This window comes from Pistacia vera, unplaced genomic scaffold, assembly GCF_008641045.1.
Source record: "Pistacia vera cultivar Batoury unplaced genomic scaffold, PisVer_v2 Contig138, whole genome shotgun sequence".
Lineage (NCBI taxonomy): Eukaryota > Viridiplantae > Streptophyta > Magnoliopsida > Sapindales > Anacardiaceae > Pistacia > Pistacia vera.
The window spans coordinates 38,524-58,403 of record NW_022195444.1 but is presented as its reverse complement, the minus strand read 5'-3'; the positions used below and the strand labels follow the sequence as shown (position 1 = coordinate 58,403).

Sequence of the window (19,880 nt, the reverse complement as noted above, 5' to 3'; positions counted from 1 at the left end):
TGTCGTTGATCCGCGTTGACCTTCCATTGACTGGTGTTGACCGGCCATTAAATTTTGATTTTTCATTTAGAATAACTATTATTAAAGTAAATATATATAGTATCAAATATTTTATTATCATTTACATAATTAATTTTTTACTATTATTTATATAATTAATTTTTTTAATAATATAATAATTTTTAATGTGTATGGAATGTTTAATGGTGAGAGTATTTTTGTCCACATACCACACATTTGATTCCATTCCCTCAATATTTCATCTTATAAGTAAAGTAGTAAACAATGGAATTATAATGAGTTTCATCCTTAACTCATTAACCGAATATGTATCACTATTTCAAAACCCTGACTGGACCGGCCGGTCAGATTGGTTCGACTGGGACCCGACAACCTCTCCAGTCTAGTTCAGGTTTTAGGAGAGATGTTTATATATTTCAAATTTATAGGACTCACTGAATTTTCTAAGGGTGTTTTTGAAATATGTCAAAGCTTTAGGAATTTTGAGTATTTTTAAATAAATAAAAAATTTCAGGATTAATTTAAAATTGTTTAGGGGTATTTTTGTAATATATAGGACTAATTAGTTTTTTCAAAATAAATTTGTTGCTGCGGTTGGACCGGTTGACCCATTACCCAATCACCTTAAACAATGATACGTATCCTTTTTCCATTTCTCTTTCTACTTCAATACAATTCCAACAAGTAAACATGGCCTAAGATTCAGGGGTAAGGTAACGTGAAGAACTTGAGTTAGAAGTTTAGCTTCCAAGTTCCAACTACTTCAATTCATAATCATCACCCGGCCTCTACCTCTTTACTCACTGTTCTTTTTATTTATCTTTTTGTTACTACTATTCACCAGGGATTGTTAACATGAACTCTTTATTATCAAACAGCAAAATCATACACAAGAAATATTCTATCTCGCCCAGTAATTTTAATACTTACTGTTCAAAACTTAAAGAATTTGATTGATTAAAAATGACAAGCCATCATGCAAATAGTTGTACTTTTGTGCAAAAACTTCACTCCAACATCCCATTATTTAAAGCGAATAAGAAGCAAATCCAAAAATGATATCTTGACAATAAACTGAGACGTTACAGAATGCCTTATAAGTTATAACTTAACTAAAATAGACCATGCACATTCTGAAGGGAAGCAAAGTTTCTTGTATGCGCAATCAGATTTGTTTTTAAATTATCTGACCAATATTAGATGGCAAACCCTATTTAAGAACTGAGATATAGAGCAGCTAAATGATTCAAAATAATCACATCACTGCTTGACAATGTTTTTTTCAAGCCAATAATACATTACAACGATAAATTGCTCAACACATCCAGTACTCTTCAATAAAACTTAGACCCCCAAGTGTAGATAGAGTCTACCTCAAATTTACATTGCTCAGTTTTAACCATAAGATTCAATCCCAAGACGGGATTATTCATTACTACACCCTTCTACAAACTAGCAATATACCCCCCACCACCACCACCACCTTTCTGTATCCTAGCAATCATCAAATGAAGCTATTAATAACAGTTTTACACTAATGATACAGATACAAATTTAATTTCCAACTCACAAAAAAAATAAATGAGACCTCAGCTGCTCTTAGTTGATTTGGGTGAGCGGCGAACGTGGTATGAGTGACGGTTTTAATTCTTTCACTTCAAATGATTCGTATGAATTGTTTTCTCGAAACTCCTCAATTAAAGACTCCATTGGCATTGCTCTAAGTGAGTCAATAGTCCCCTTACTAGGAGCCTCTGATTCACACCTCGTTGGAGTTGTGCCAGTAGGGTCATAATCCTGCAATAATCAAGAGTTTCAGCAAAGACTACATAAATAATCTTAATGCAGAAACACTTTTCACTCAAATATCATCTTTATGCATAAGACATGTGGCTGCAAAAGTTACAAAGCTAGAAAACATATTAATAGGAACATAGAGGTTAACCATGTAGTATGTCTTTCAAAATCGCATAACTGTTAAGTGCAAAGAGAGCATAGTTATCAAACAGTTTTTTTTATATATTTTGCTGTTAATCTTTCATTTTCTTTGTTGGAATGGAGAGACCGGAAGTGTTATTATAAGGTTGCCACTTGTGAGAAACTACAAAATTAGCCACCTACTTAGGTTAAAAGTTAAATAGCCTACCATATATCGCTGCTGGAAGGTTTCTTGTGCCTTCTCATTAATGGATATAGCTTGCCCTGAGTGACTCCCCCGGAATAGTTCAAGCGTTTTCTCATGAGCCTTTACACCATCTAAAATTCCAGATATTGAAGTCTGCTCCTGCTGTGATGTACCTGTAGCAAGTTTCACATCCAAACGATCACATTGCTGGCTGTCGATGGATGACATTCAATAGATACAAAGAAAACTAATCTCCCTGGAAAATTTACTGAATAAAGAAAGCCATTCAGAAATCTCAAAGCAAGCCTGCTTCATCGTAGAATTTTATTTAATAATTAACTCAACATTACCTTTTATGTGTAAATTACCATCTATTTACCAAAAAGATTTTCAGATACTCCCAAAAATTTGAAGGTACTCAAAACAGGATTTTGAATTGATGAACTCAAGCAACATAAAACTCACAATCAATTTGCTGGAGGACTTCTTCACTGTTTTCAGCCACATCTTGCTCTGCGGCCACCCGAGCTGTGTCAACCTCAATATCATTCTGCTCGTTACTATCAGAAGCATTCCTGTAATTAACAATTAGATAATTAATCTAGTGCACTAGTTATGAGAAAATCACAGTTATCGCATTTAAAAACAAAATAATGCTGGCTTCAATAAGCTGGAGGTTGTTTTTCCTACTTATAAGTTGTATCCACTAATTCCAGGCAGCAACAGTTGATGAAAATAAATAGGAGGCATAATATTCTAAAATCCAACAGGGAAATTGAAGTCTACACTAAAAAGGCTTTATTAACTCTTTTTTTTACTAAAGAGGGAATCAACACAGCCGGTTGACCACTGACCTGGTAAGTGAAACTAATGCAGAAACATGTTTACTCCCCATCTCATTCACCACTTCACGGGTCCTTTGCCAATGCTTAAAGGCTGATTCACCAGTGCTTACACTGAAGCAACCAAAGAAAAAAGAAATGTTATAATGCAATTTAGAAAATGATCCAGAGTAACAGTGATGGAATGAACTTACCATTCCTGTAGAAGTAACTCCATACGACAATGTTTGGCAGAAGCATTATCAGCACCATCTTTGGCATCATTTTCTGCTTGCATAGAAAATGCCTGCCATTTTCGTTTAGCATCTGTCGTGATACCCTCCATCGATGTAACGCGACCATCTAAAAATGTCTTGTTTGCAGCGGCACTTTCTCTAAGATCAACAAGCCTTGCGTCCACCTGTCACCTCCACAATCAGTTCATCCTCAAAAATATTTTACTACAAATAATAAGGGGAAAAAGAAAAGAAAAGAAAATCATCAACGAACCAAGTCCTTTTGACGACGAATGTGATCTGAAACTAAATTAGTCATATCAGCAATAAGCTTTTCAGCATCCGACTTTGACTGCTCCTGCAGAGGATATTCTGGACAAGTCAGACACTTCAACATAATGTCTATCTGCATATAAATATGAATATATTACCTCATAAGCCTTCTGAAAATCTGCAATGCTCTTCATTTGAATTTCGTCAGCTTTCACTGCATAATTTTCTAACCTTTTCGACTCTTCTAAAAGGTTCTGGATAAATCCATTAGTGTACTCAGAAATGTCCTTTGTTTTCTCAACAGTTGCAAGGAACCTCTGTTGAATTATAAAAAGGAACAATAAACAAATAAATAAGTAGAAATTATAGATGTAGTTATTTCAGATGAAGTAAAAACGGAGAAGACAATAAAATTACGTATAAAATTATATTCTTAATAATCAATGTAATAACAGTCAACAATATCAAATGGGTCCCATATATTCTCTTATTTAGAACAAGTAAAGATGATTCTCAAAAGATAAAACATTTAAGCAATTAAGCAATTAAAAAAGCTGATATTATGGAGACCCAAAATGCTCAGATGATAAAACATTCCCACTAAAATAACAGAACAAAAACGAGTTAAGGATTGATGCACACACCTGACGCAGTTCCCTTGCAAAGAGAGCCATTTCTCCTTGTTGAGTTGATAGTGTAGTTTGAAGATTATCATATATTGAAGCTGCTTCTTTAGCTTCTGCTGCTAGGAACTGAGTAAAAAACAAATATTGCATTTAAAGAACCAAATCATGATAAAATTGACAATGCTGAAAGATTTAACAAGAAAATAAAAGAAGAATTTGGAACTATAATGCCAGCTAACTCAAACCATTGCCACATACATCTTCAATAGACTGTGCATTAGAAGAAGCCAGAGCTGAAATTTCATCTAAACAGGCATTTGAGCTTGCTTTGTGCAGACGGACAACATTTTGCACTGCCTCCATGTGGGAAATATACAAAGCCCTTGAAGCTGTTACTTTCTTCTTCATATCAATAACCACCTAATGTACAATTTATAAGAAGGGAAAGTTGATCACCAAGTTAAAGATGAACGAATCTTTACTGTGCAGTAACAAAGTAAATTGAAACAGCTACCCAGGAAAATAGTAATATAAGACTACCTTATCGTGTATGTCTAAAAAGGAACGGCAGAGATCCTCAACATGCCTAAGGTGTTCATTTTGTTGAGACATTGATGAGTCCACCATGCTGCAAAGAGAGCCAATTTGTTGAGCAAGCTCCTGTTGAAAATTGATAACAACTGATCTGTTATCAGCATTAAGTTTATCTTCTCTTCCTGTACAAATACATTCAAAGTAAGAAATTAAGTTTTTGACCAAGAAAATTTACAGCATGTAAGTGAATCATAAACTAACTATATACCAATTTTTTGGAACAAAGATGTGTTATCCTGAAGAGCTTTCTGTAAGTCAGACCGTAAAACACTTGCTTGATGAGCCAGAGCATTTTCTGTTTCATTGATCAAAACAAAATTAATACAAAAATTATCAGCAAATAGTGAAGAAGACAGGATTCATGCATACCTGCTTTTCTCTGTTCAGAAATAACAAAATCCTTCTCCTTTAGAGCATACCAACACTTCTTCAGTTCTTCCTCAGTGTTGGCAAGCAATTTACTGGTTTGATTCAAGTTTTTCTGCATAAATTTCCCTTATTCATATGAATCTGGGCATAAATTCAAAACAATAAACAGCAAAGTACTAAGTAAACTCACCTCAGTCAGTTCAAGTTTGCTGCTCAAATCAGAGCACTGTCGAACCTGGGAAACATATTTATCTTGCAATGCTTCAAGTTGCTGTTAACAAAGTACCAAGAAGATAATAAATAATTTATATATCATACAAAGAAATTAGCATACCATTTGGGGCAACAGCCATTAATGAAACTACATGATCAAACTAACCTTCTGATGGTTTTCTAACTGAACCCCCATTTGTTCAATCTGATCAGCCATAGCCTGAACACATGAGAAGAAAACACAGATTGATGTGGGTACATTAGTGTCCAATAATAATAAGATTAAAAAAAAAAAAGAGAGAACTTGGTAAACAAGTATTTAACAGTCGGTCAATAATAGACATTCAATACTTTAAGCTTGCTGCCCAAGCATATGGGAGAGGAAACAAATGATGGGAATCTTGCACTACCTTCCTTTCACTCTCCTCCTGATAGTACCGCTCCTTTGGGATATAGACGCCATTTTTCTCACGGGCAGCATAAACCTCTGAAGACAAAGTTAAAACACAGTCAAGTAAAATGACAATCATAATGTACATAGTACAGTTCCTTGTTTGCATAAATTTTGTTCACAAATCATTGCAAAACTTCAGCATCTCACCAGCTTTAAGTCGATCAATTTCACCATAGAGGTCCTTTATAAGAGTTGATTTCATCATTTTTTGGTTAATCTACAAGCAACAAACAACAAAGGATGAACTCCTGGAGACAATGCTTCCAACAAATTGCCGATAGTTTTACCATATATGAAAAAAAGTGTCACCTTTAATATACAAAGCAACATATGATAGCAACAAATCAAACAGATTGGCTAAGGGATAGATAGGTAGCAACAAGCCAACAAATCAAACGGATTGGATAAGGCATAGATAGATAGCAACAAATCAAAGGATTGGCTAAGGCATAGATAGATAGCAACAAATCAAAGGATTGGCTAAGGCATAGATAGATAGCAACAAATCAAAGGATTGGCTAAGGCATAGATAGATAGCAACAAATCAAACAGATTGGCTAAGGCATTGATAGATAGCAACATTTATGTGAAAGCAAATAAGACTTTTAAATCTGCCAAAAAGGTCATCTAATGTGTGACTTCCTGGTGTTAATTCCCAAGAACCTTGTTTTGTTTATAAGAGGAACACTTTATGAAACCACGTGAAACCAAGTAAACAACTATGTATAACAAGAACAAACCTCGGGCTTATTTTTAATATTCTTTGCCCTGTGGGCATAATCCAGTGTACTTAAGGTCTCTTCCAGACAATGAACTGCAGGAGAAACTGTAGCTATAATGCATGTCTTGGTTCTTCCCCCGAGTGAATCACGAAGTAACCGAGTAAGCTTGCTATCCCTACATCACAATTTATCATATACTTGAATTCAGTAGGAATAAAATTATCGGCTACACCTGAACAGCCCAAGAAAGCAGTTCAAACCTGTATGGGATATGGCCAAGATGCTCCACAAGAGCATTAATGACTCGCCCTAAAGTAAGTAAACTTTTGTTAATTTCACCAGCCTCTCTTGCACGACCCTGATTAATAATAATATACCATGTATCAGTAATTTCAGCTTAAATTTCAACTGTGACCTTCCTACACTGAAACCAAAACCCCAAATAAAGTCAGACAATAAAGCTAAGTTCCGTATACCTCTCTAGCACCAGAACGAGATATATTTTCTGAGCCAGCTAAATCAACCAAATTCAGTTTGCCACATTTAATTAGTTCTTCACCCTCAGGGGTAGCTTCCTTTATGTGTATCGTGATGCAAAACAGAGAATGCGACCGACTGTAATACAAGACAGATCCTTAATTAAAGAAGGAAACTTGACTTTAATTCTGCACAGGACGGAAGCCAAAGAGGTTACCTTGATTGTTTATTTAACAAAGTTTCAGCAGTTCTGCGTTTTGCAGATCCCCGTTCCAGTAGAGTGAAAATTTCACTTGCACTTGTAACAATTTCCTCCTCCAAACCTCTTACAAGTACTCCACCTTTCCCGTCCTCCATAAGAGGCAACTGCTTTTTTTGTTTCTCCTCCAAAGGAACTCTTGCAATTTCCTCCGGGGCAAGTAGATCAGTGATCTCCTCATTGTACAATTCTAAGAAAGTAACTTTCACACTATACTCTGCATTCTGGCTCTCAAGTGTATCAAAAATCTGCTTAACAGCTCTAGGTATGACTCCTGCTTCTGCAGGCAATTCTCCATTGGGCCCGCTCTGACTCATTCCATATGACAATATGATTCATTGAAAAAATACAGAAAAGATAAATCACAATAATATAATCACAAGTTGCATGTATAATACCTTTGACCTTTTGCATTCACCCTCCATCGTGAATGTTTTCCCTGTACCAGTTTGACCATAAGCAAAAATGGTACAGTTAAAACCTTCCAAAACTTCATTCACAATAGGAACCATCGCTTGTTCATATAAATCTTTTTGCTGAGCTGAAGGACCAAAAACCTACATGTATCATTAACACAACCCTTTGAAGTTTGATTGTCAATATAAAGTTACACGAATCAATCAGGTTGCAGCAGACACTAATACTGTAATACACATATTAATCTGCCAAGTTTAAGTCCAAATTTTGGTGCTATAATATGCATAATAATCATATTCCACATAATAATCATATTCCACAAAGAAAAGGGTATTTAATTAAAGTACGATTTTAACTGCAACATAAATCAAAATGCACCAATGTTTTCAAATATGCACATGCTTCCGTTTCAAAACATTTATTTGAAAGCAAATGGTTATGACATCGATGTAGAACTTTAAGTTTCTATTTAGTAAGTTTTACAATGTTTTCAAAGCATCTCATAACCTGGCCCTTTCTAAATTTGGCAAAATCAAAATACTATAGTAACAATACAAGGAAATCACTCTAATTTACTAAACTCTCCACAATAAAATAGAAAATTGAACTAATAAACACATTTTAAGATTTCAAATCGCAAATTTATTAACCATATTTTCTACAAAAAAAAGTTCCATAATTTTTTTCTGAAAAGTACCTTATCAAAAGTGAAAACCCTATCGATATGCTTCCCGGCGATACTCTGCGAAACGGAGACCTCTCTCTGGTAGTCATTACAAGTCACGACTTGCGGCGCGTTGTTTCTTAGCTCGTCCTCACTAAACGGCCTGAAAACCACTCAAAACGACACAAACAAAACCAGTCGTTTCAATATTTCGCAAATGAAGAAAGAAATAAACACACACACACAATCATCACTGTACCTGCAACGCAGAAGGACTTGCACATTCACGCCTTTCTCCTTCTCGTGGCGACCGGACATTTTGAATCGAGGATTAGAAGGTGAATCGCACGCGCCTATGGTGTTTCCTTTTACTAGATCAACTTCGAAACTCTTTCTAACTCTGCCTGTGTGTTATGAAATCTGAAAATGAGAGCGGGCTGGGGAAGAGATTTGAATTTTTGGGAGCCGCTCGCTGGGTTATATATCGGACGGTTGGTATTCGGGGTGTTGGATCGTGCGGTGTAGATCTACAACTTTAAAAGTTACTTGATTTGACTAGATTGCCCCATATGTTTGTATTTATTTACATGTTAGAGTTTCCTGCATGGGTCTGGTTGTAGTCCACTAGCCCTTATATATTTTGGGTTGGGCCAATGAAATTTGTAACGGTTCAGCCCATCTAAATATTGCTTATGTAATATTGGCCCATCTAAATATTGCTTTTGTATATGAGTAATGTGTTCTTAAACCCCACAAATTTATTAGTAAGCCCCATTTTATATTAAACTTCATTTTACTATATTAATTTATAAATATATTTAACTTATTTCCAAATTAACCATGTTCATTGGTTATTTCACTTCAATTGTACTGTATTTCATATTTATTAACGAATTGCCTCTTCAAAATCTTAATATAATATTTTTATTTTGATCCTCTCCTAAGAAAAAGTTAAAGGTTTTTCATCAGTTAAATCAATAATACTAATTTTCCCAACACTTATCCCAAATTCTATATCCTAAGAATATCTTCAAATGACTCTTTATATAACCCAAACTCTTTATTATAAAGAGTTTATCCATAAAAACAAAAGTTTGGCAGACTCTTTATCATTTAAATATAAATTAAAGAATGAATTTAAATCTCTACATTTAGAGAGTCAAATTTCATTCCCTATCATAATTTTAATTAATAAACTACAAGTTTTTATACATTTTACTTATTAATTATCTCTCATATTAAGTATCTTTCTTGAAAATAAAGAGCATATTCATTAAATTTAAATAATCTATTAGATTTGAATAAAAAAATTGTTCTTTGTATTTAGAAATTAATGAATATGTTTTTTAAAATAAAGAGCACCATTGAAAATGCTCTAAGTGATGTGTCATCAAACGTGACATTGATATATAAATAAAATAAGGATAATATTATATTTACAACACAATCTCACAAACATTTTTTCACAACCCCAATATAGCAACTCGCAATTGGTTTCTAATGAATTTTCTCACTTAATCAATTGCAAACTAACAATTACGAGTTGTTATATTGGGGTTATGAGAAAGAGTTTATGAGATTACATCGAAATTGTGAGAGAGAGGACATGAGATTGGGTTGTGTTGATAAAATAATGATGCGTGCATTGAACGATATAGTAAAAACTAATGTACCCCCACCAACTTGGGATTAGCCACTTAAACCCCCTGTCGTAGTATTAACCATTATTTTAGATGGAGGGCAATGGTTGGCTAACAAAAAGATCGAAATGCCCTTGATAATGGCTCCACTACTAAAATTACATATATGCCCACATATTTTTGATAATTTGACCATTAAAACCATGTAATTTTATAAAAGGATTTATTGTTTCTTAAAAAAAATTGTGCATAAAGAAATTAAAACAATTTGTTAATTATTTACTTATATTTCTTTCAAATTTTTATTTTCATAAACAAAAATATATAAGAAATTAAAATAAAAAAATGGTTTAATGAAATTTCCGCTGGAGGTTTCATTAAGTAATAGTCCCCCCTTAGGTATTAGAAATAACAACTTACCCCCTACTGTCCATGTTCCATTAGGATTTGGAATCCCATATTGTGGCAGCAATATTAGATTACAAACTGAAATCTAAAAGATTGCCATTTTGCGATCTCAAATCGCCATTTTTGGTGGTGACTTGAGGTTCAAGGGTGAAAACAAGAATTAATTTTTGGGAGGGTTGAAAAAACAATTCATTAAAAAATATACTGATCTTGCTAATTTGAGAATATTGTGTTGGTAAAGATTTACATATTTAATGTATTGAGTTTTGTCATTTAAAAGTATATTTTATTTTAAAAATGAAGAAAAATATACATATGATAAATTGAATTTATTATAATCTTGGGGAGAAATGAAACAAATATATTTTTAATCAAGAATTTAAGAAATAGAGAAAGAAGGGTGTGAAAAGAAAAGAGAAAAAAAAAGGGGGTATTGAATGAATTCTAACCAAAAGTGTTAAAAATAAGAGAATTCAGAGATAATATATATATTATCTCTTAATTTACTTATAAAATCTAAAAATATTATAAATCTCATTTTTTTTCAAAACCCACCCGGGCTATAGCCATGGGGAGCCACCCCCTCATTCCACCCTTGCTCAAGATCCTCCTTTTCGACAATTCCAGTTATTTGAGATGGCTGGAGATTCTTCAAAAATTTAAAAATATATATAATATCAAACTTAAATAAATAAATAAAAATTCTAAAATATTTTTTATTTGAATAGAAATATTTCATTTTACAAACTTGTATCTGAATCTAAAAGTCTATTTTAGTCTTTCCTCAGTTAACTTTGACATAAAAAATTGACTATAAGGAGTCTAATGGCTAATTTCAAAGTCAGTGGGGGTGGGGGTAACTTGCAGTTTTTGCTGTTTGAGAGGATCTTTTTATAAGTCCTAAAACACTTGTGAACTTGAGTGGAAATAGAATTACAAGTCATAACATACTTGCAAATTCGATGGAATCAAAATTAGCCAATCCAAGTCCTAAATCACTTGGTACATTGCATGTGGATTACAAGAATTGTAATTCAGCCCAAGCCCAAGGAAGAAAGCTAGCCCAAGTTGTCTAAGAAGGCAAGTCAAATTCGGCCCAAGCTCAAGGAGAGGAATTAGCCCAAATTACGCAAGGAAACAACTCAGCCCATGTGCATAAAGGAGACATTTCGGCCCAAGCCCATTCAAGCACAAATTCTTCAAGTGAAGTCCAAGTCCAACAAAGAAAAGGCCCAAGCATTTAAGAGGTCCAAAACAGCCCATTATCCAAGCCCAAAGAGCATTCCTATGCTATTTCATTTTGGGGCCCCTTCAATGAGTTACAAGGTCCAAACTCGTGCACTCTTATTAGTAGGATTTAATTAAGTATTGTTATATTTAGTTAATTATCCTAAGTGGCGTATTTATTTTACTTAAGTAGTTAATTATCCTTGTAATGCTACTATAAAAGCAAACCCTCTCTCATTTTTTAAGGTTGAATAATGATATTAAAAATTAAACACTTGAGAGGAATGACTTTCCTTTTGTCTTGAAATCTTTATCCAAGTCTTGACAGAGGATTTGGTGGTGATTCAACTTCAAGTTGGTGGAGAAATCCTTTATGCTTGAAGATCTCTTCTTGTCTCTATCCCTTTTTTATTCAAGTAAGTGTTCTTGTGTTTCATCTTACCTTGGCCGAATTTCCAGTAGTGGTTAGTGTTGTTCAAATTTGGTTGTATGTGTTTTGTGTTGTGTTTGCATGATTTTGGAGTTGAAATACCCTGGATAGTTGAAACGTGAATGAAGGTTGTGAAGAGCCTAGCTTGGCCAATTCTATGTATGTGATGTTGTGATGTTTCTTTGAGTTTTCATGGTGGTTTTGGATCATTTGGTATCAGAGCTTTAGGTTGTGTATGTGAATGGTAGTTGTTTGTAGAGTTTTGCGGAGCTTAGAAGCTTTGGAGTTGACTGAACTTGAGGTGTTGAAGTTGATTTGTTATTGAAGAAGTTTTGAGTTGTGTTGTTATTGTTGTTGGGAGGAAAGGATTTTGGTCGGAATTTCCATCACCTTGGTCGGATTTTCCCTTTGCTAAAACCGTCCACCTTTTCTTTGCAACCATTTCAAACTCACCTTACACCCACCACTCTTTTATCTATTGAACAAATCAACCCACCATCACAAAACCCTAAACACTTAATCCCATTTTTATCCATTTAATATAAACACTCCATGTCATTTTTAACCATCACAAAACCCTAAACACTCCATCCCATTTTTGTCTATTTGATTTAAACACTCCATGCCACTTTTAACCATCACAAAACCCTAAACACTCCATCCCATTTCTGTCTATTTGATTTAAACACTCCATGCCATTTTTAGCCATCACAAAACCCTAAACACTACATCATATTTTTGTCTATTCAATTTAAAAACTTCATGCCAATTTTAGCCATCATAAAACCCTAAACACTCCATCCCATTTTTGGAAATAACCTTTTTCCCAAAGCCATCCTTTTCCACCAATTTGAGAAAAAACTCTTTTACTAAAACAAAAGAAACACTCCCCACTATACACTTCCTTGTCCCACTATTTTTAGTAAAATCACTTTTACAAAAAATAAGATTATTTTCCCTGATTCATTTCTATCCCTTATTAGCATAATTACTTTTCCCACAAATAGAATCAAACTACACCACTATTACCTAAATACCTTTGACCTTTTTACCCTCACTTATACCACACTCATTAACCAAAACACCCTTAGCCCAAATTAAACACTAACACAAAACCCATTAAACACTTAAGCCCAAATACGTAACCCAACCCGATTGCTTCCACCACCATTATCCATCACCATAAAAGCTCCACCACCGTCTGGTGAGTACTATTTTGACTAGGGCATTGTTCATAAAATTACGGTTTTGCCATTTTGCCCCAAAACACTTTTTTTCACACTTATTTCACCATAAACACTAGCCTAACCCCTCCTACACCCAAATGAAAAATAGAAGTAGCCGTTCTTCACCTCCTCTACCATGGGAACTTGCCAACATGAGGATACAAGGGGAAGTTGATGACATTAAGCAAAACATTGACATCATGATGAAGATGATGGCTAACATGTCCAATGATATAGCCAAATTAACCCAATCACAGCCCATAAACAACCAATCCACACACCATACACCCCCACGTCATGAAACCGTCAACCAAACAAAAACTCCTAAAAAACAAGATTATCAATTGAACCAAGGAAAACACCCACACTATCACCAAAGGACCGTCATTGGGACACCACCGTATGAAGAAGAATTTGAGGGCAACCTTGATTCCTCTAGTGAGACCAAAATGCATGGAAGAGGAAGGAGGAATTTTGATGATGATAGGGGTTTAAAAGTGGATTTGCCCGAATTCAATGGGAGTTTAGATCCTATTGATTTTATTGATTGGTTGCATGAAATTGAGAGAATATTTGAGTTTAAAGGCTTTAATGAAGAAAAGAAATGTAAGGTAGCCATACTAAAATTCTAAGATTATGCTTCTTTATGGTTGGAAAACACAAAAAAGAAGAGAGCAAGGGAAGGAAAGACTCAAATTCGTTCTTGGGATAAGTTGAAGAGAGTGTTTAAGAAGAGGTTCTTGCCTGACCACCATAAACAAACCTTTATCTTAAGTTACACAATCTAAAGCAAGGAGATGGGAAGGTTGAAGAGTACATTCAGGAATTTGAAGGGTTAATGTTGAGGAGTGATATTCCCGAAGAGAATAAGCACACCATTGCTAGATTGCTTGGTGGCTTGACTAGGGATATAGCACACAAGATTAAGTTGCAAACCTACAATTCCTTTGACGATGTGTGTAAGCTAGCTACAAAGGTAGAAAAGCAATTGAAAAGTATGAAATCGGAAGCCCCTAAGAAGTTCTTTAAGGAGAGTTCTTACCAAAAGAGATCATTTTCCTATACCAAGCCTTATGTTGCACTAACAAGTTATGGTAAAAACAAGGTGAATGAAACACCAAAAGAGAAGACAAATTTTGTGAAGAATGAAGCTCCACGGGTTGATTTAAAAAATAAAAAGTGTTTCAAGTGCTAAGGCTATGGATACTTTCAAGCAAATTGCCCAAATAGAAGAGTTATGACTCTTAGGGAGATTCAAGCAATTGATGAAGCTTTCCAAGAAGAATCCAACGAATAAAATGAAAAAGTGAGAGCGAAGATGAGGTAATTGAGGAGGCCAATCAGGGAGATTTGTTGTTGCTTAAGAGGTTATTGCATACTCAAGTTAATTCCCAAGATAATCAAAGGGAGAATTTGTTTCACACTAGGTGCACCGTGAAAGGGAAAATATGTTCAGTAATTGTGAACAGCGAGAGTTGTACTAATGTAGCCTCTACCACACTTGTTGACAAGTTGGGACTCCTTACACTTAGCCATGCACATCCTTACAAGTTGCAATGGCTAAGTAATGGTGACATGGTTCAGGTTACTAAACAAGTGGTTGTGCCATTTTCCATTGGTAAGAGGTATTCGAATGAGGTGACTTATGATGTTATTTTGATGGATGCATGTAATCTCCTACTTGGTAAACCATGATAGTTTGATCGAGAGATGAATCATAATGGTAGGAAGAACACTTACTCATTCACTTTCAACAAGAAAACTATCACCCTAACACCATTGCCTCCTACCCAACACTTACCCAAACACCACTACATAAAAGTCTTCTCCTAAATAGTACTTGGAAAAAGACTTCAAAAAACACAAAACCGTCATTGCACTCCTTATTGCCGAAGAGAACAAGGAAATTAAAGAGTTCAACTTTGACCCAAAAATACAACCCCTGAGTGAGTATGCTGATGTGCTTCCCAATGAGTTACCCAAGGGATTGCCACCACTTCAAGGTATAAAACACCATATTCATTTAGTGCCCAATGCCCCCCTTCCTAATAGGTCAGCCTATAGGTGCAACCCTGAAGAGGTAAGAAAGCTACAAAAGTAAATTGATGAGCTGATTTCTATGGGATTTGTGAAAGAAAGTATGAGTCTTTGCTTGGTTCTAGCCCTACTTATACCCAATAAAGATGGTACTTTTCACATGTGTATAGATAGTCAGGTCATCAACAGTATAACCATTAAGTATAGGTACCATATACTGCAGTTGAATGACACTTTGGATGAGTTCCATGGTGCAACCATTTTCTTCAAGATTGATTTAAGGAGCAGGTACCACTAGATTAGAATGAAAGAAGGGGATGAATGGAAGACGACTTTCAAAACAAAGGGAGGCTTGTATGAGTGGATGGTGATGTCTTTCGACCTATCAAATGCACCAAGCACCTTCATGAGGTTGATGAATGAGGTATTAAAACCTTTCATAGGCAAATTTGTGGTTGTGTAATTTGATGATATACTTGTTTATAGTAGTTGCGAGGAGAGTCACATTAATCTTCTTAGGCAGATTTTTGAAGTGTTGAGGAGACAAAAGTTTTATGCTAAGCTTGAAAAATGTGAGTTGTTTATGAAGAAAGTTGTGTTTTTAGGATATGTAGTTTCGGGTGAGGGAATACAAGTGGATCAATCTAAGGTTGAAGCTATTAAGAGTTGGCCACAACCTGGTTCCATAATGGAAGTCCAGAATTTCCATGGGTTAGCTTCTTTCTACCATCGGTTTGTGCTTAATTTTAGCACCATTATGGCTCCCATAACCAAGTGTATAAAGAAGGAAACATTTAAGTGGACTAAGGCAGCAAGTGAAGCATTTGAATTGATTAAAGGAAAGTTGTGTGAAGCACCCATCCTTGCATTACTGGATTTTAATCAAGTGTTCGAAGTTGAGTGTGATGCAAGTGGTGTTGGCCTTGGAGTAGTCCTTACTCAATCAAAATGGCCTATTGCATACTTTAGTGAGAAACTCAATGAGTCAAGGAAGAAGTATAACACTTATGATAAGGAGTTTTATGCTATAGTGAGAGCTTTATATCACTGGAGCCATTATCTACACCCAAGGCAGTTTGTACTCTATTTCGATCACTAAGCCTTGAAGTTCATCAATGGCTAACACAAACTTAATCCTAAACATGCCGAGTGGGTTGAATTCCTCCAATCCTTCTTATTTGTTTCGAATAACAAGCAAGGAGTAAACAACATGGTAGCCGATACACTTTCAAGGAGGTATGCCTTGCTATCCTTACTAGATTCATGGGGTATTTGGTTTTGAATTGATGAGATTGTGTTATGATGCAGATGATAAGATGAAAATGTGTATGGTTGAGTGTGGAAAACCTGGTTTTGAGGAGTATGTCATGCATGATGGTTATTTGTTTAAGGAGAATAAGTTGTGTGTGCCGAAAGAGAGTTTTAAGGAGTGGATCATAAGGGAACACATGGTGGCGATTTGGCAAGTCACTTTGGGGTTACTATGACCCTATAACTCATCAATGAGTATTTTTATTAGCCTAAAATGTTGAGTGATGTTCAAGCCCTCATTAAAATGTGCGGTTCATGTCATAGATCAAAGAACCAATTCAAGGTAGGCCCATACATGCCCTTGCCTATAGCTGAACATCCTTGGGAGGATCTTAGCATAGACTTTGTGGTTGCTTTGCCAAGGACATAGCAAGGTAAAGATTCTATCATGATAGTGGTTGATCGTTTTTCCAAAATGGCTCATTTCATACCATGTCATAGTCATACCACATATGATGCATCTCGTATTGCCAATTTATTTTTCATGGAGATTGTGAGGCTACATGGCATTCCAAAAACAATTGTGTCATATTAGGATACAAAGTTCCTAAGTCATTTTTGGAGGAGTCTATGGAGTAAATTCAGAAACAAAGTTGTTGTTTAGTACATCCCATTACCCTCAAACTGATGGTCAAACCGAGACAATCAATAAAGTGTTAGGCAATATCTTGAGGAGTTTGGTAAGTAAACATTTGAAGGATTGGGACTTGCAATTAGCAAATGTTGAATTCACATACAATAGGAGTCCAAGTTCACCACAGGTCACACACCATTTGAGGTATTATATGGTGTAAACCCCTCTCACTCCATTTGATCTTACTTCACTGCCCCTTGATTTCAAGCCAAGTGTGAATGCTAATGAGAAGGTAAAGCAAATGAAGAAGCTTCATGAGGCTATGAGACTTCAGATTGTGAAAGCCAATGAGAAGATTAAAAGCAAGGCAAACAAAAATCAAAAGCCTGAACTCTTTTAGCCGGGTGATTTGGTGTGGATCTATTTGAGAAAGGAAAGATTTCCTGGCAAGAGGAAGAGTATATTGGCTCTTAGGGTAGATGGCCCGTTTGAAATTGTTGAAAGGGTGAATGACAATGCTTACAAGGTAGAATTACCTAGTGAGTATAGTGGTGTATCAAGAACTTTTAATGTGGGTGACCTTAGCCCCTACTTGGAGGACGATATAGATTTGAGGGCAAATCCTCTTCAACCCGGGGAGGATGATCCGTTTACAAGTCCTAAAACACTTGTGAACTTGAGTGGAAATAGAATTGCAAATCATAACACACTTGCAAATTCGGTTGAATCAAAATTAGACAATCTAGGTCCTAAAACACTTGGTACATGACATGTGGATCACAAGAATTGTAATTCAGCCCAAGCTCAAGAAAGGAAGCTAGCCTAAGTTGTCCAAAAAGGCAAGTCAAATTCGGTCCAAGCTCAAGGAGAGGAATTAGCCCAAATTATGCAAGGAAACAACTTAGCCCATGTGCATAAAAGAGACATTTCGGCCCAAGCCCATTCAAGCACAAATTATTTAAGTGAAGTCCAAGTCCAACAAAGAAAAGGCCCAAGCATTCAAGAGGTCCAAAACAGCCCATTATCCAAGCCCAAAGAGCATTCCCATGCTATTTCATTTTGGGGCCTCTTCAATGAATTCCAAGGCCTAAACTCATGCACTCTTGTTAGTAGGATTTAATTGAGTATTGTTATATTTAGTTAATTATCCTTGGTGGCATATTTATTTTACTTAAGTAGTTAATTACCCTTATAATGCTACTATAAAAGCAAACTCTCTCTCATTTTGTAAGGTTGAACAATGATATTGAAAATTAAACACTTGAGAGGGATAACTTTCATTTTGTCTCGAAATCTTTATCCAAGTCTTGACAAGGGATTTGGTGGTGATTCAACTTCAGGTTGGTAGAGAAATCCTTTATGCTTGAAGATCTCTTCTTGTCTCTATCCTTTTTTTATTCAAGTAAGTGTTCTTGTGTTTCATCTTACCTTTGCCAAATTTCCAATGGTAGTAGTGTTGTTCAAATCTGGTTGTATGTGGTTTGTGTTGTGTTTGCATGATTTTAGAGTTGAAATACCCTGGATAGTTGAAACGTGAATGAAGGTTGTGAAGAGTCTAGCTTGGCCGATTCTATATATGTGATGTTGTGATGTTTCCTTGAGTTCTCATGGTGGTTTTGGATCAAAGAGTGTATGTGTATTAACCCTATTAATAAGGACAAATGAATGGTAGTGTTTTTGGAGGTGACTTGTGCTAGTAAGTTGTTTTAAAACACCATAGATTTCACCTGCCTTATACTTTCTCAAACTATAGGGATGTATGTGATTTTCTCTCGAAATACAAATTTAGAGAAAAAACTTAACTTAAATATTATTAGGTATTAGAGAATGGGGGTGTTGCAGGAATTGAACTCGCAACCTTTCGCACCCAAAACGAGAATCATACCACTAGAGTACTAGACCAAGCACCCAACAAGTTTACTCTTAAATGCCTTTTACTTTCACGTTTACCCTTGTGAGATCAAATTTCTTTTTAATTTAGAGGGAGAGAAAAAAAAAAAACTTCAATTTAAATAATCATAAAGAATAAGGTGTTGCAACTTCTTGCACTTGAAGTGAGAATGATACTACTGGACCAAACACCCAACAAAAATTTTCTTTAAATGCCTTTTTACATGGACATTTTCTACTTTTACATTTACTCCTTGTAAGATCACATTTCCCCTTTATTTAGAGGAAAAACACCCAAATCAGGCAATGCTTTGAATTATATATGCTTCTTTTTTTAAGCAAAAGTAATTTTATTTCATGCATTAAAGTGAAATAATACCTCTACATTATGAGCCATGTGCAATGCTCCACTACGGAGAACTATTTTAAGATAGAAAAATGAGATTGAGGGTACAAATATCTTGAATTTAACTTGTGAAAGATGAATTATAAGTTTTTGGTAATGAGATTGAGACAATTAGAGTCCGATAACCCCACCCATATATATATAAGTGCTTATGATAGTGTAAAATATTCATGGCCATCCTTAAAACTGTATATTTAATAAACTTATAACAACATATGTTTAGTATAAATAATTCATGAACATAATCATATATATATTCTAAATGCCCAGATTGAAATATGATAATCAAGAGTCCCTCATTGTTAAATATCACTTTTAAATATTTACTTTATGTTTGAATAATCAGTACTGTTTTATGTTAAGTGTTTGAAATTACAAAATACTTATTTTAACAAGATTACCCCTACCCCATATTATTAATTGCAAGATCCTTCAAACAAAAATTAAATTGATCAGCTGA

At 35.0% G+C, this 19,880-nt stretch overlaps 1 protein-coding gene across 1 annotated transcript; it reads right to left on the bottom strand.

Moving 5' to 3' along the window:
- Positions 1-1,253: 1,253 nt before the first annotated feature.
- On the bottom strand, positions 1,254-8,678 carry LOC116122799 (kinesin-like protein KIN-5C). The gene is made up of 23 exons (XM_031408612.1): positions 8,531-8,678; positions 8,305-8,434; positions 7,589-7,747; positions 7,149-7,498; positions 6,931-7,069; positions 6,715-6,812; positions 6,473-6,629; positions 5,880-5,949; positions 5,689-5,765; positions 5,445-5,498; positions 5,256-5,336; positions 5,066-5,177; positions 4,905-4,991; positions 4,643-4,818; positions 4,361-4,522; positions 4,121-4,228; positions 3,635-3,793; positions 3,478-3,561; positions 3,183-3,388; positions 3,001-3,102; positions 2,612-2,721; positions 2,168-2,319; positions 1,254-1,818 (listed from the first exon to the last, which is right to left on the bottom strand). The coding sequence occupies exons 1-23, from the start codon at positions 8,587-8,589 to the stop codon at positions 1,621-1,623; spliced, it is 3,030 nt and encodes a 1,009-aa protein (XP_031264472.1). The 5' UTR covers positions 8,590-8,678; the 3' UTR covers positions 1,254-1,620.
- Between the last annotated feature and the right edge of the window lie 11,202 nt (positions 8,679-19,880).